General features: G+C 36.8%; 2 protein-coding genes across 6 annotated transcripts; both read right to left on the bottom strand.

Moving 5' to 3' along the window:
- Positions 1-34: 34 nt before the first annotated feature.
- Positions 35-2,553, bottom strand: LOC127651955 (PEST proteolytic signal-containing nuclear protein-like). 5 transcript variants are annotated; one of them, XM_052138019.1, is made up of 6 exons: positions 2,485-2,553; positions 1,766-1,839; positions 1,486-1,694; positions 1,277-1,351; positions 1,034-1,089; positions 39-558 (listed from the first exon to the last, which is right to left on the bottom strand). In XM_052138019.1, exons 3-6 carry the CDS (start codon positions 1,642-1,644, stop codon positions 450-452), a joined length of 399 nt encoding a protein of 132 aa, XP_051993979.1. In that variant the 5' UTR covers positions 1,645-1,694; positions 1,766-1,839; positions 2,485-2,553; the 3' UTR covers positions 39-449. The 5 variants fall into 5 exon arrangements, with proteins under 5 accessions (XP_051993975.1, XP_051993976.1, XP_051993979.1 ...); XM_052138018.1 differs by having other exon boundaries at positions 1,486-1,697; positions 2,485-2,531; XM_052138015.1 differs by lacking the exon at positions 1,766-1,839 and having other exon boundaries at positions 35-558; positions 1,486-1,697; positions 2,485-2,539.
- Positions 2,554-6,397: 3,844 nt separating this feature from the next.
- LOC127651956 (myosin light chain 3, skeletal muscle isoform) lies at positions 6,398-11,757 on the bottom strand. Its single transcript, XM_052138020.1, has 6 exons — positions 11,624-11,757; positions 11,265-11,295; positions 8,341-8,484; positions 7,621-7,791; positions 7,117-7,194; positions 6,398-6,879 (listed from the first exon to the last, which is right to left on the bottom strand). The coding sequence occupies exons 1-6, from the start codon at positions 11,624-11,626 to the stop codon at positions 6,851-6,853; spliced, it is 456 nt and encodes a 151-aa protein (XP_051993980.1). The 5' UTR covers positions 11,627-11,757; the 3' UTR covers positions 6,398-6,850.
- Positions 11,758-14,755: the final 2,998 nt, after the last annotated feature.

The raw sequence follows: 14,755 nt of genomic DNA, 5'->3' as shown, positions 1-14,755 counted from the left end.
AAAATACTCCTCAGATCTACAAAGTGATACCACAATTCTCATTTATTAGTGACTTTATAAACTACATTGTCTTCTATCATTGTTATGAATGATACTTAAGGAATCGTCAACATCTGGACAACCACATTCTTTCTCTGAATAAACAACTAAACTAAGGCCAAGGGGTCAGTGTGGCACATATGTTTGAATTTCAGCTAGGGCAAAGAACTCCTACAATATTGTACAGTGATATAGATTATGCAAAAGTTTCTGTTATGGTTTGCACCTTACACAGGAAGGCATTTTTAACCACACATAAGCTAAAAATAAAGAAGCTACAATAAAAAGATGCTTTGGAGCATAAACATTCATTACATATATACATTTGTACAATGTTCATCAAACAAGGAGACAAAAGGACAGATTTCTCATTGTCAAAAGGCAAGCTTTTGTAAGCAGGTACAATCATGCTACTGATCATTCTGGGATTTAAGCTTCCTCTCCCAAAGTTTCTGATGGTCTGAGAATCCCTGCTTTCCTTTGTTGAAGGAATTGGGTCCAGCTGATGTGGGCGTCTCCCTGAAAATCAAGACAAATTGTGATTTTGATGTTAACAGTGCTGTAAAGTCTTATTTTTCATTCAGAGTGGATTGTGTCAGTTATGTATTGGAGCACATTATAAGTTTCTTGATACTAATGAAATGCAAAGGGAGATGTTAAGTAGAATATCCTCAGAGCTACTCTTTTCCATACACGTGATGTGGATGAAAATGTAAACTGCCAAGCTCTAAAAAGGAAAGCTTTGTGTGAGGAACAGACCAAGCTCTGAAATCTCATGTTTTGCATATTTTCAAACATGCGGTCACATGACACCCCAACAACGTCAAACCTGCCTTGACTCGACCATTGTAAGGTAACATCTCTTTTTGCATTTCGTTGAAAAAAGATAACAGGGTTGGAATGACATTTAAGAGTGAGTATATATTTTTTGGGTGGACAAAAAATTTAAGATGCATGTACAATAAATGTGAAATAATCTTAAATTAAACCCAACCTTCCAATATTCTTCATCCTCATCTTTGCTTCAGGTGGCATTTCCTCAGGTTCGCTCTGAAATTTTAAATATTGTGAAATGTATTAACTTTTAACATGTAATGCAATTTTGTCAATCTGGTAAATACATAAAAGAAACGACAATTTAGTGCAGGCAAATCTGTTCACAGCATCAATTATTAAACAAGTACACAAACAGAGATTGCATCAGATATCAAGCTCCATATCGGAGAATAGCACACACATCATCATCCTCATCGAAGACCGATGCAAGTCCAGTTTTCTTGGTAGGTAAAGCAGGTGTGGGTTCTTTTGGTTTCTGAAAGAGAAAAGGGAGGAATACACTACTTAAGTGTTTTACATTTAAATCTATCTATAAATACGCAGCATGTTTACTAATCAAATAGCTTGCATTTTCTTAAACTGTGACAGAGTACAATGTTGGATACGCACACTAGCTCCCAGCTTGATTGAGATGGGGTTGGGTTTCTTCACTGCCTGTGCCGTCATACTAAACCCAGTATTAAGCAATTTAGAAGGCTTGCTTTTAGACTCATCTTCTGGGCTGATCTCACAAGCAGGGCGCTTTCTCAGGCTGTCCCCTGATGCCATGCTGGAAGAGACAGTCTTAGATTTCACACTGCTTCCCTTCTCTTCCGGTCCTGCTGGAGGCGAAACAACTTACCAAGGTGAGCGACTGTTGCCTTGGAGACCAAAGGTGAGCTACAGTTACCTGAAAGATGAGGGATGCCAGGAGGACCTGCTCAGAGAGCCGCTGTTGAGCCTAAAATCTGAATTCAAACTGGTCTGCAAATAATAGCACACAAGCTCCAACAATTTGACTTTGAGTAGTCTTAAAGGGATAGTTCACCCAAAAATTAAAACTCTGTCATCATTTACTCGGCATTGTCCCTAACACCTCCTTTTGTGCCCTGTAGAAGAAATTTTAATTTTGGGGCAAATCATCCATTTAATTGTCTGTATCCTGGCAAATTAAAGGTATGACATGGTAATGCCAAAGTACTTTTTATATTTACCATGATACTGAAATATTATCATAATCATGTACCAAAGCATTTGAATGGAACTTAAAAAAATTAAAATAATAATAAGACATGGTGTAACCACGGTAAAGTAAAAAAAACAAATAAATAGTAATAACATGTCGATATTTTATGTTAGTGCAAGGATTAAAGGCTTGTTTTGGATTAATTTGTATGCAATTTCCGTATTTAGTGTTATTGTTATACATAGTTAAATGTGATATATCTATTTTTAGTACCCTGCATGGAGAAAACCATCTCGTCATACTGCTAATGCGGCTAACTCGCAAAACTCCCAACTCTAAAACTTTATTTTATCCATGCACTCAAAAACGAACGTGTTACAACTATTCTCGAAAACCTTCTGTTGTACAATAATTGTAAGACAAAACAGTTTTGACAGTTTCACCTCCTTCGCTAGAGGGGCCTTCGCTGCTGCACTTCACATTCGCCATTGTATGAAATTTTTGAACAAGTACGGCTACCAGATAGGACAAAATACCTCTGTTTTCGCCGCAGTTTTTCAGCTTACGACCTCATCCGATGGAAGCAGAGCAACAGTGCCATCTAGCGTACACAATGAGCAAATTATCCTTCAGAATACACGCACATTTCAAACAAAGGATTTTAGGTTAATTAATTACCTGTCAAACGCGTGGACACACCTACTCATGCTTTATTATCAGTCACCTATGTTCCACAACATCTTTTAATTTTCAATTTAAGTGCTGTTGTTACATTTAAAGTGTACACCCTACTTTTTAATCTTACTTTCTTATTTGCCATACTACATATGTGCTTTTCTGAATTGCACTTCATTTGGATGAAATTGGCTCTGTGTGTGTGTGTGTGTGTGTGTGTGTGTGTGTGTGTGTGTGTGTGTGTGTGTGTGTGTGTGTGTATATATAGCCTGGAAATTGGGCTGGCCATGACTGGGTCTTGATTCGGTGGTCATCCATCCACACCTTGATTGACCTGGCTATGTTGCATGGAAGATTGTGGCTGCTGGAAGAAACATTGTCAGAGCAGACGGAATCTTGTACATGTCTTGATACAAGCTTCCTTCACAAAAACGAATCTGCCTGGTTCCAGCCTTACTGAAGCACCCCCAGATCATCACCAATCCTCCACCTGGTCATCTAATGGTTTGACAGAGACCTGGAGAGGAATATAAGCCACAATGTCTCACACCCACTGTAAAATTTGGTGGAGGATCAGTGATGATCTGGAGGTGCTTCAGAAAGGCTGAAACCAGGCAGATTCGTTTTTTGTGAAGGACGCATGAATCAAGCCACGTACAAGGTTATCCTGGAAGAAAACTTACTTCCTTCTGCTCTGACAATGTTCCCCAACTCTGAGGATTGGTTTTCCTAACAGGACAATGCTCCATGCCACACAACCAGGTCAATCAAGATGTGGATGGAGGAACACGAGGATCAAGACCCAGTCATGGCCAGCGCAATTTCCAGACCTGATCCACATTGAAAACCTCTGCAATGTGATCAAGAGGAAGATGGATGGCCACAAGCCATCAAATAAAGCTGAGCTGAGCTGCCTGAATTTTTGCACCAGGAGTGGCATAAAGTCACTCAACAGCAATAAGAAAGACTGGTAGAGAGCATGCCAAGATGCATGAAAGCTGTGAATGAAAATCAGGGTTTTTCCACCAAATATAAATTTCTGAACTCTTCCTAAGTTAAAACATGAGTATTGTGTTGTTTAAAAATTAATATGAACTCGTTTTCTTTGCATTATTCGAGGGTCTGAAAATACGGCATCTTTTTTGTCATTTCACCAGTTGTCATTTTCAGCAAATAAATGCTCTAAATGACTAGAATATTTTTATTCAGAATATGGGAGAATTTATGACTGTACTTCATAGAATAATAATAAAAAAAAAATCTATTAAAAAGTGGTCTCTTACTTTTTTCCAGAGTTGTATATATGACCTGTAGTGTGTGTGTGTGTGTGTGTGTACATATATATATATATCACATGGCAGTTGCTTCAATGCATTTAGGGGTGTGGTCCTGGTCAAGACAATCTCCTGAACTCCAAACTGAATGTCAGAATGGGAAAGAAAGGTGATTTAAGCCATTTTGAGCGTGGCATGGTTGTTGGTGCCAGACGGGCCGGTCTGAGTATTTCACAATCTGCTCAGTTACTGAGATTTTCACACACAACCATTTCTAGGGTTTACAAAGAATGGTGTGAAAAGGGAAAAACATCCAGTATCGCGGCAGTCCTGTGGGCTGAAAATGCCTTGTTGATTCTAGAGGTCAGAGGAGAATGGGCCGACTGATTCAAGCTGATAGAAGAGCAACTTTGCCTGAAATAACCACTCGTTACAACCGAGGTATGCAGCAAAGCATTTGTGAAGCCACAACACGCACAACCTTGAGGCGGATGGGCTACAACAGCAGAAGACCCCACCGGGTACCACTCATCTCCACTACAAATAGGAAAAAGAGGCTACAATTTGCAAGAGCTCACCAAAATTGGACAGTTGAAGACTGGAAAAATGTTGCCTGGTCTGATGAGACTCGATTTCTGTTGAGACATTCAGATGGTAGAGTCAGAATTTGGCGTAAACAGAATGAGAACATGGATCCATCATGCCTTGTTACCACTGTGCAGGCTGGTGGTGGTGGTGTAATGGTGTGGGGGATGTTTTCTTGGCACACTTTAGGCCCCTTAGTGCCAGTTGGTATCGTTTAAATGCCACGGCCTACCTGAGCATTGTTTCTGACCATGTCCATCCCTTTATGGCCACCATGTACCCATCCTCTGATGGCTACTTCCAGCACGATAATGCACCATGTCACAAAGCTCGAATCATTTCAAATTGGTTTCTTGAACATGACAATGAGTTCACTGTACTAAAATGGCCCCCACAGTCACCAGATCTCAACCCAATAGAGCATCTTTGGGATGTGGTGGAACGGGAGCTTTGTGCCCTGGATGTGCATCCCACAAATCTCCATCAACTGCAAGATGCTATCCTATCAATATGGGCCAACATTTCTAAAGAATGCTTTCAGCACCTTGTTGAATCAATGCCACGTAGAATTAAGGCAGTTCTGAAGGCGAAAGGGGGTCAAACACAGTATTAGTATGGTGTTCCTAATAATCCTTTAGGTGAGTGTGTATATATATATAAAATTATTATTATTTTTAAATATACTAAAAGCTGCAAGTAAGACTCAGGCAGATTTTATGGCTCAATTAGTCAGTTATAGGGGCCCCTTGTGGCCCATGAGGGAAGGGAGAGTGGGGGGTGGCGAGGGCGTAGGATTTTGCTCACAACCCCCATATACACATTTATACAAAAATAAATAAAAACTAAATATATAATTTTTTATATAATTTGATTTTGTTACAGATCACACAATTTCAATTGAATGGAATTTTGTTCTAAAACTTAAATGTCAAAATATTTTTTAATGGTATCCAGCTAAATACCCTTATGATGATTATGAGGTGTTGCTATACATTCCTAATACAAAACTGACCATCATGCAAAGTTTCAGTAGGCTTATAGCCAGTGTAAATTAATCTTCAGTCTAACCTAAGCAAATATATATTTTTTAAAGATGCATATGAATAAGCATGCTAAGATTTTCTTCTTCTTCATCTTATTATTATTTACGTTTATTTTTGGCCCCACTTTGGAGTTTTGGGATCAAGAATGCAGAAAACCAGAATCAAACTCACAGCGTTATTGCTCTAACTTTTACTACTATTATAATATAGTTGCATAATGTCTACCTGAATTTTTTTTTTTTAAATCAAGATTTAAATATATAGGAAAAGTATATATTTTAGGTCTTATAAGTAAATATAATATATATTTATTTTCAATTGTTCATTTTAATTGACCTTATAGTGTCGCAAATTAATCTTTAAAATGAAAAATGTTCTATGTAGTCTCTTAATTAATATGGGGTCATAAAAGCTGCATAAATACTTCTAAAATAACTAGTTAAATTCTGTTTAAAATAGTTTTACATGGAGTATAGCATGTCATATGTCACACGTCAACTTCTCAAGCGTATTTGATGTCACCTATCCTTAAACCTTTAGGTTAATGAAATAGTTAACCAAAAAAAATGCAATTGTGTCATCATTAAACTTGTTGTTCCCAACCAGTATCATTAAAGAGATGTTTAGTTAGACAATGTACGAATAAAAGATGCAAAGAAAGTGAATGGTGGCTGAGAATAACATTCTCTCCTTTTATGTTGCACAGAAGAAAGAAAGTCATGTAGTTTTGGAACAACATGAGTGTGAGTTAATGATTTGTTGTTAACACAAAGGAAAAATTCTGTGTACTTTTGGAAAAAAGTTTATTGTGAAATGACTGTGTGAAAATCGGGGCAGGGGGAATATTGGCGGATTGGCCACAGCAGTGCCATGTGCCTTTAACACACAGCATGTGGTGTTGTTGTGACCCTGGATGGGTGGAGAAAGAGGAAACAAGCCCTCACTTAATGAGCGGCCATTTCCTTCTTCCCCGTGCTCCATCCCACTGTGGACAATCGCCCCGGGCGGAACAAGAAGGCAAGGAGGATCAGCTGCATGAGAGGAGGATGTAACTTCCAAAATGAGGGAGGGAAAGGAAAAAAAAGATGTGGACAAAAAGGAATGAACCAGAATGGTTTAGCAGTGACATCCCATAGTCCTTTTTTTATTGGTCTTCAAATCCGATTGGATGTCCTGACACCATAGGACAGATATAGTTCAGCCTTCCTCACCACTCCCACATGGGTGGCCTCTTAAACAGACATGACGTGCTTGACGAAATCTGTAAGGTGAGAAGAAGACATGCTTAAGGAGATCATCCAGCCCGGCTCACCATACAAGGCTTGAGGTGGCTTTCTAAAAATAGTGATTCAATGTTAGGTGAGCTTATTATATCATTCCAATTAGTGGCATAAGGCCTAAAATTGAAAAAGACTTTTACTGCATGCTCTGTTATGTAACATGTCTTTATAGAAGTTACAAGGGAAGGGAATTCTTTGGGACTTGTCTAAACATGTACCCTCATAATGGATGGTGCCATTCTCATCCTCCTGTCCCAGCATGAGAGCGTCAATCTCGGGCTCAGACATCTTCTCACCTGTTGATGCGATGAAAGGTATCGATTAGGAAAATCTTTCAGAGACAATTACAAGTGCCATGGAACATATTTTTGCTTCTTCAGATATCTCTGTTTTTGAAGGGATCCCCCAGGTTTAAAAAAAATAAGTTCAATTGACAGCATTGGTTGCATAATGTTGATTACAACAAACATTTCAAATTATTTTTATAATCATCTCTTGATTATTTAAAACAAGTAAAAATCGCATTTACAATGGAAGTAAATGGGGCCAGTCAATAAACGTTCAAATACACAGTGTTTCAAAAGTATTGCCACAAAATGTAATCATTATTAGTGTAAACATGATTTGAATGTGATAAAATCAAGGATTTACTGGCATTACAACTTTAAAATATTACAGTGTATTCCAACCATATTTCCTATAATTATTTAATCATCGCTCACCCAGTGTTGACAGCACAATGCGCAGCTCAGCGCCCATAACTGTGCCATTTCCCTCTTTGTCGAAGACGCGCAGACCCTCAACGTAGTCATCAACTGTACCCTTCTGTATGGTGTCAACAGTCTTCAGCATTGGCAGGAAGGCTTCAAAGTCAATTCTTTTGTTGGCCATATCTATGGTTGCACACATTGGACACTATGATTGGACACATTACCAATCAGTGTAAACCATTTAGGATTTGCACAGAGAATGGAACTACAATAATAAGTTTGCAACAATACTCATTCTATATCTATACCTTTATATATATATTTATAGTATTTACTTTTATATATAGTCCATATCTATATCTGTAATATATACGGTAGCATTTCATAATAATGCTGCATTTGTTAACATTAGTTTTAGCAAAATATATTATTTATCTTAGTTCATATTGCATTAAGTAATGCAACTTTTAATGTTAAACTGTGTTAGTCTATGTTGACATTAGCATTAACCAAGACTAATAAATGCTGTAAACACACTGTTCATTGTTAATTCATGTTAAGTAATGTAGTTAACTAATGTTAATTAATACATATTTATTGTAAAGTGTCTATATTGTTAACTTATATATATATATATATATATATATATAGTAACACTTTACAATAAAGTTTTAACATTAGTGTGTTAACATTAGTTAACTGCTGTACATTATTACAGGGTAAAGGTCTTACCATCAGCGGATGGGTCACCCAGGATCTTCTTCACATCCTTGTTGGTGGGGTTCTGACCCAGAGCACGCATGATGTCAGCAACCTGGTTGAAAGCAACCTTGCTGTCACCAACCCTGTCGAAGAGACCAAAAGCCTCTTTGAAGTCTGTAAAGGAGGGATAAAAGTGTCATCTTTCAGTTATTGTCTGAATGTAAATAGATATTCAGACTATTATTATTAAAGTATTATTATACAGTTATTATCACAAAAACAAAAAGAAAAAACACAACAGGGTGAATTGGACCCCATCTTATGTCTCCCCGAAGGGTTTTATTGTGTGATAATGACACTTTGACTGAACATTATCCTGATTATTACACAGCTATACCAAATAAAAAAAAAATAAAAAAAAGAAAGAGACCACAGTGTGTTACAAAAGACATGAAACTAGCACAGCTATATAGGAAATCTTGCTTCGTTCCAAGGTTTCTTCATTTCGTTAGGGGTTTGTTAGGCACTATACTTTTTAAAGCTGCTTTGGAACAATATGTGTTGTAAAAGTGCTATACACACTTGAATTCAATTCAGTTTAATTGGTGGTCGTTATATGAAAATATCTGACCTTAGAATGCCTCAATTGACCAATCAGAATCAAGTATTCCAGAGACCCGGTTGATAATTTATATTAATTCATAATATCAAAATAGAGACAAATGTATAAAATAGGCAACATACAAATAAATTAGTCGCTATTATTTTTTATAAGATCATAAATGTTTGCCGACATTTTTGTTGTTTGTTTCTCCTTTTTAAAGGAAAGGTCAAGTAAAGTAATTGTACTAATGCCCTCTTCACCCCCTGTATTATCCTGCCATCTGTTCATGCAACAAAGAAAGAAGGAAGCTAAATTTAAAAAGGCTTAGCAACTGCATTTTCACAGGCTGTGTGAAGCTGAAAGTGATCCACTGAGAGAAAAATAGCATCTTACGACTTCTGTGCACCAGCAGCTGTGCCCCTCTGATTCATGGATGTGGCATTTAATGCACTGTGTGACAGTTGATGCCCTCTGAGAAAGTAGCCCTTGCCATACATGGATATGACGGTCTTTGGCTGACTTAAGATGAATGCAAGAATGCTGACAGCAGTGTAACCAACACCCACGACCAACCACATGCTTTTTGCACCTATAATTGAGCAAGATATGCCCTGGAGGCTTGGTTATGATGGATTCTTTCTCTTCAGTATTTAAGATGTAGAAGTAAATTTTGGCCTCATCTTTGGACATATTTGACAGCTAAATCTCAAAAGAGAACAGTGACTAATTCTCACTTTACATGCACAAAAACAACTGATTACTCTGAATTTACAAGTTAAATGACACATTAATGTTGACGTATCCTATTTTCCATGTTGCAAAAATCACATCTATAACATATTCTTGTTATATTCTTGTGATCATTCTTTGCTTAAGTTATGAAGGGTTTGATGGCATGAATTTGCTGAGGACCCAACAGTATACAGATTCCTCCCCTCTTTTGGTTTTATACCAGCAAAACTCAACACTGGGAATAAGCATGATTATAAACCCTTAAGGTCTGTCATGAAATACAATGCAGCATTATTATTGCCTGGAAATGTTGGTACCCTTAGCTCAAACTGCAAGTGTTAAAAACACTTAATGCATTTTGACAAGAAACAGCGTCAACCCACATCTCAGAATAGCATTCTGAGATGCTATTCTTCTCACCACAATTGTACAGAGCAATTATCTGAGTTAATTCTAGAGACTGTTGTGCGTGAAAATCCCAGTAGATCTGCAGTTACAGAAATTCCAAAAATCATGCCATGGTCCAAATCAATGAGATCACATTTTTTGTGAACATTAACTGAAGCTCCTAACCCATATCTGCATGATTGTATGCACTGCACTTCTGCCACATGATTGGCTGATTAGATAATTGTTGGTGTCATATGGGCTGGTTTGTGTAACTGCTGATATCCCAGGATTTTCACACACAACAGTCTCTAGAATTTACACAGAATGGTGCCAAAAACAAAAAACATCCAGTGAGCGGCAGTTCTGTGGATGGAAATGCCTTGATGATGAAAGAGATCAGCAGAGAATGGCCAGACTGGTTCGAACTGACAAAGTCAACAGTAACTCAAATTACCGCTCTGTACAATTGTGGTAAAAAGAATATCTCAGAATTGCAGCTGTTTTTGTGGCACAAGGGGAACCTACAAAATATTAGGCAGGTGGTTTTAATTTTGTGGCTGATTGGTGTACATATAATTTTCTACTATTTTAGTAATATATTTATATACACTAACGGTCAAAAGTTTTGAAACACTTGACTGAAAAGATTCTCATGATCTTAAAAATCTTTTGATCTGAAGGCGTTATGCTTAAATGTTTGAAATGAGTTTTGTAGACAAAAATAAAAAAAGTTTTTTAGACATAGATGGGAACTCCTTCAATACTGTTTAAAAAGCATCCCAGGGTGATACCTCAAGATGTTGGTTGAGAAATTGTCAAGAGAACATGTCTGCAATTTCTAAGCAAAGGGTGACTACTTTGAAGATGCTAAAATATAACACAGTTTTGATTTATTTTGGATTTTGTTTAGCCACACCATAATTCCCATAGTTCCATTTATGTTATTCCATAGTTTTGATGACTTTACTATTGTCCTAAAATGTGAAGAAAACAAATTATAATAAAAAAGTGTTTCAAAACCTTTGACCAGTAGTGTGTGTGTGTATATATATATATATATATATATATATATATATATATATATATATATATATATATATTATTGTTAATTTCCAGCATACCCTACATTTGTAACAAAGATAAGAGGACTATGGGCATAGTAAAAGTAACTATAAATCGTTATGATAAAAGCATGATCAAATCTGATGTACAGGTACTGAACACTCACCCTCAATCTGGTCAGCAGAGAATTCTCCAGCCTGTCAGAAAGACAACAATAGTATGAATTCCATTGACACAATTGCCAACATCTCACAAAATACAATGGTGTGAATTAAGGCGTATATTAAAACATATTTGTAAAGCACATTCCTTCTATAGACACCAGCAAAATTACTGTTTGAACTAATATGACACAAGTGTGCAAACAATTGTATGTGCCAACAGAATGAAAAAACGTATTTTTAACAGTGGCACAAACTTGACTACAAAAATAGAAAATGTATCTAAATTTATTTCAGTGTGCTTATTGCCAGGTTTTCAGCAAAAAGAACATGAAAAAAGTACGAGAGTAATCCAAGTACACACCATGATGCTGTTTTGAGGGTGGAGGAGCTGAGAGGGAGAAGTCAAGATGCCAGAGTCCCAGGAGAGTGGTCCTGAGCCATGGTCAAACTCCTTCTTATTTATGCTATGCTCATGATGTCACAGGGCGGATCTTGTGACGCTGTGGAACTTCTTTAACTTTCTTAGGTCAAGCTGGGAGGAAGGCTGCTGCTTTCTCCAGTGCACAAGGGGAGGCGGTATTTTTAGATTATGCCTCAGGCTAGGACTCATTGGTTTTGGTCAGCAGTTTAATTTAATTTATTACATTTTTCATGTATATATATATACACTCATGATTTCTGCAAACAGCAAAGATAGAATGTCAGTTCTGATCACAGGTCTGTTATCAGATCTGTGCATGAGTAGAAGGCAACACAACCTCTCAAGGAGGCTTGATTACAGTGTCGATATTTTTAACTATCAAATGGTGGTCTTGGCCACTTATGGTTATTTGGGAGACCTGAAAAATCTCTCCTCAAAGCATGTTTTCACTGCAAATGTTCTAGATGATTAGAAGGGTGCAATTAATTTGTATTTGGGGTGCTTTTTTCTTAAAAACTGTACCCATTTAAAAAACTAAATAAGATTGTAAAATGTTACTGGAGAAAATGGCACTGAATCAGAATCTGATAAGGCAGAATTAGCTCCTAAAGATATCGACTGATACTTTCACTTTTAACAGAGTAGTATGGGCCCTAATGGGTATTCCAGTTGTATGCTAGAGATACTCATTACCCTAAGGTAAAGAGTTACTAAAGTACAAGTCTACTTAAGTTAATTTAGGAATCTTTTTATTGATACTGACTGTATTTAGGTAAGTAAAATAGCTTGGTAACAGTGATCATGTTGTGTGACACTGTTACGTTATTTTAACTGCCACCATCAAATTCACTTTTTATTCCCTCATAGTAAAAAAAAAATATATATATATATATATATATATATATATATATATATATATATATATATATATATATATTTTTTTTGTGAATAATGGAAGCAATTGCAGTATTTTGTTGGAGCTATCCATGGTGCTAATAGCTGCAACACTCAAAGTGGAACCAATAAAAAAAAAACCTACAGTATGTTCAGAATGGAATACCAATGTGGTGCTTACTGCATACTGCCCAGTATACTATGCATATTGCCTACATACTAAACACTGCAGAAACAGTACTTGTAGTAGCCTATGCTATTTCGACACCCCTGGCACAAAGAAGATTATAAGTTCCTGAAGATATGTAAAGGCATAGAGTTATGGCATACTTTATTAATAGATAAAGTAATGTGTTAAACACACATAGAATACAGATTTTGGTAAGTTTTTGGTACAAAGTACAATTCCTTTTTTTTTTTAAAAGGCTATGTACGAACACACACACAATCAGCAACATGACAATGGGATAACACATGGGCCCGTAAGTATTTGAACACTTAAGCCACACTTAAATATATTTACCTGCATAAATGTTGATTATTAGATATTATTAGATAACAGAAAGTTGGATTGATTTTTAAAGAAAGATATTACAAGCACACTTTTTGACAAAACATTTCAAGTTTGTTTCAACTAGTTTAAAATGAAATGTAGAGTACAAAATTGTGTGGTGGTCAATAGTTAGTGGGACATGTCCACGGTTAATATAGCATACTATAATCACTACATCACTTGCATTTCAGTGACAGTGGGTCGAAAGTTCTGCTGCAGAAATTGCTCTGTACCTCCCGTTATTCAAATCATTGCTCCCCAGTTGCCAAAGCTGGAAACGTTGTGAAAGTATGGCCATGTGTGAGCTCATTTCTGGGTGAAATGTCCACATGGTGGCACCAAACGCGAGTTGCATTTTTAGTTGCATATAATATAATACAGGAATACATATTTTCAATATATATTACATCATTTATTAACTCTAATCCCCCTAAATCCAACCCCCAACCTAACCATCAGTGGAGTAAAAATGTGATTTTAGAGCGAAAAACCAACTTCAATATCACGTTCACCGTTGTTTGTGATAGCGATTTCATCCTATTTCCCATGGGACCAGAACCCATGTCTCTGAGGTAGAGTCTCTGCACGTGTAACTTGCTATCAGTAGCATCAGAGAAAAGCAAACACATTTGAGTCGATGCAAAAATGTCCGATCAGGTATGCCGCTTGTCAGTAACTCAGCAGAATGGGGAAGATTTCAGTGTATATGAACATTTGGAAGCAACGTGACTGCATTTTACTTTTTTGATAGAAGCTGAAATAATTTGAGCAATCTTTTCAATTTGCTCAATCTATACATTTAAAAACAAGCGTATAAAGTTTGAATATTATGTTCACTAAATTGTTTCTGTACTCTTTTAAGCTAAGGAATATGCACTATATCATAATATAACAATGTTTATTGTAGTTCCCTGCTGTGTCAATGGTGTTTTTTTTTTCCAGGCTGTCCTTCAGTTGATTACACATTTTACTACAGACCAACAGTATGGCAATTGAAAAGACATTTCATTGTTTCCCCGAGACATTCACTCTTCCTTTTGAATGCTGTAGAAGTCATGCGGCCAAAGCTGCTCCCCTGAGTAGATGAGCTCTAAATTTAGGTGTTCCTTTTGGGGGTGTCGGGTTTCTCTGAAGTTACTGTGAGAGGGATAGTAGCACCTCAAAGGTCATTGACATGTCTTCGCCATTTCCAACAAGTTAGCAAAGTCTAGAGCATAAAGATGCTTAGCAGTTGCCTAAGTTAATTGCTTCTGTTCTGATATAGGTTCAGTTTGGTAAATGTTTGGAACTGCTGGTGCAATTACCTACCACAAAGCAAGACTGACTTCAGATCAGGTGAAAGGGGCATTAAGGAGAACAAAGTTTAAAAAAGCTGACCCATGGGCCAAGCATTGTCCATCAGCCCTTGAGAAATCAGCCCTTATTTGGATTTGAAATACAGTTTCAAGTGAGAGTAAAAGAATCCTCAACTCAGACTTTTCTAAGGCCATTCTAATACATATTTTAGCAAATCACCAAGACAAAATGAACATTTTTTTGTATGTAATAAACAGTAGGGTCTAAAATCTATGACCAATATCGAAAATGCTTCTATTTTGCATTCTTTTCAAACTTTTCTATTTTTT

Source organism: Xyrauchen texanus, chromosome 11 (genome assembly GCF_025860055.1).
Source record: "Xyrauchen texanus isolate HMW12.3.18 chromosome 11, RBS_HiC_50CHRs, whole genome shotgun sequence".
NCBI lineage: Eukaryota > Metazoa > Chordata > Actinopteri > Cypriniformes > Catostomidae > Xyrauchen > Xyrauchen texanus.
Note: the sequence above shows the minus strand (reverse complement) of the source record. Positions and strands in the feature narration are given on the sequence as shown.

What these genes read in the sequence shown, in the direction of transcription:
- LOC127651955 (XM_052138015.1), bottom strand. Translation starts at nt 2,530, where the DNA reads ATGGCGAATGTGAAGTGCAGCAGCGAAGGCCCCTCTAGCGAAGGAG. An exon ending in AGGCCCCTCTAGCGAAGGAG is followed by an intron (nt 1,698 to 2,484) that starts GTGAAACTGTCA and finishes TTTCGCCTCCAG; the next exon opens with CAGGACCGGAAGAGAAGGGA. An exon ending in AGGATGAAGAATATTGGAAG is followed by an intron (nt 559 to 1,033) that starts GTTGGGTTTAAT and finishes CTTGATTTTCAG; the next exon opens with GGAGACGCCCACATCAGCTG.
- LOC127651956 (XM_052138020.1), bottom strand. An exon ending in CATTGTGCTGTCAACACTGG is followed by an intron (nt 7,195 to 7,620) that starts GTGAGCGATGAT and finishes TCGCATCAACAG; the next exon opens with GTGAGAAGATGTCTGAGCCC. An exon ending in TGGCACCATCCATTATGAGG is followed by an intron (nt 6,880 to 7,116) that starts GTACATGTTTAG and finishes CTCACCTTACAG; the next exon opens with ATTTCGTCAAGCACGTCATG.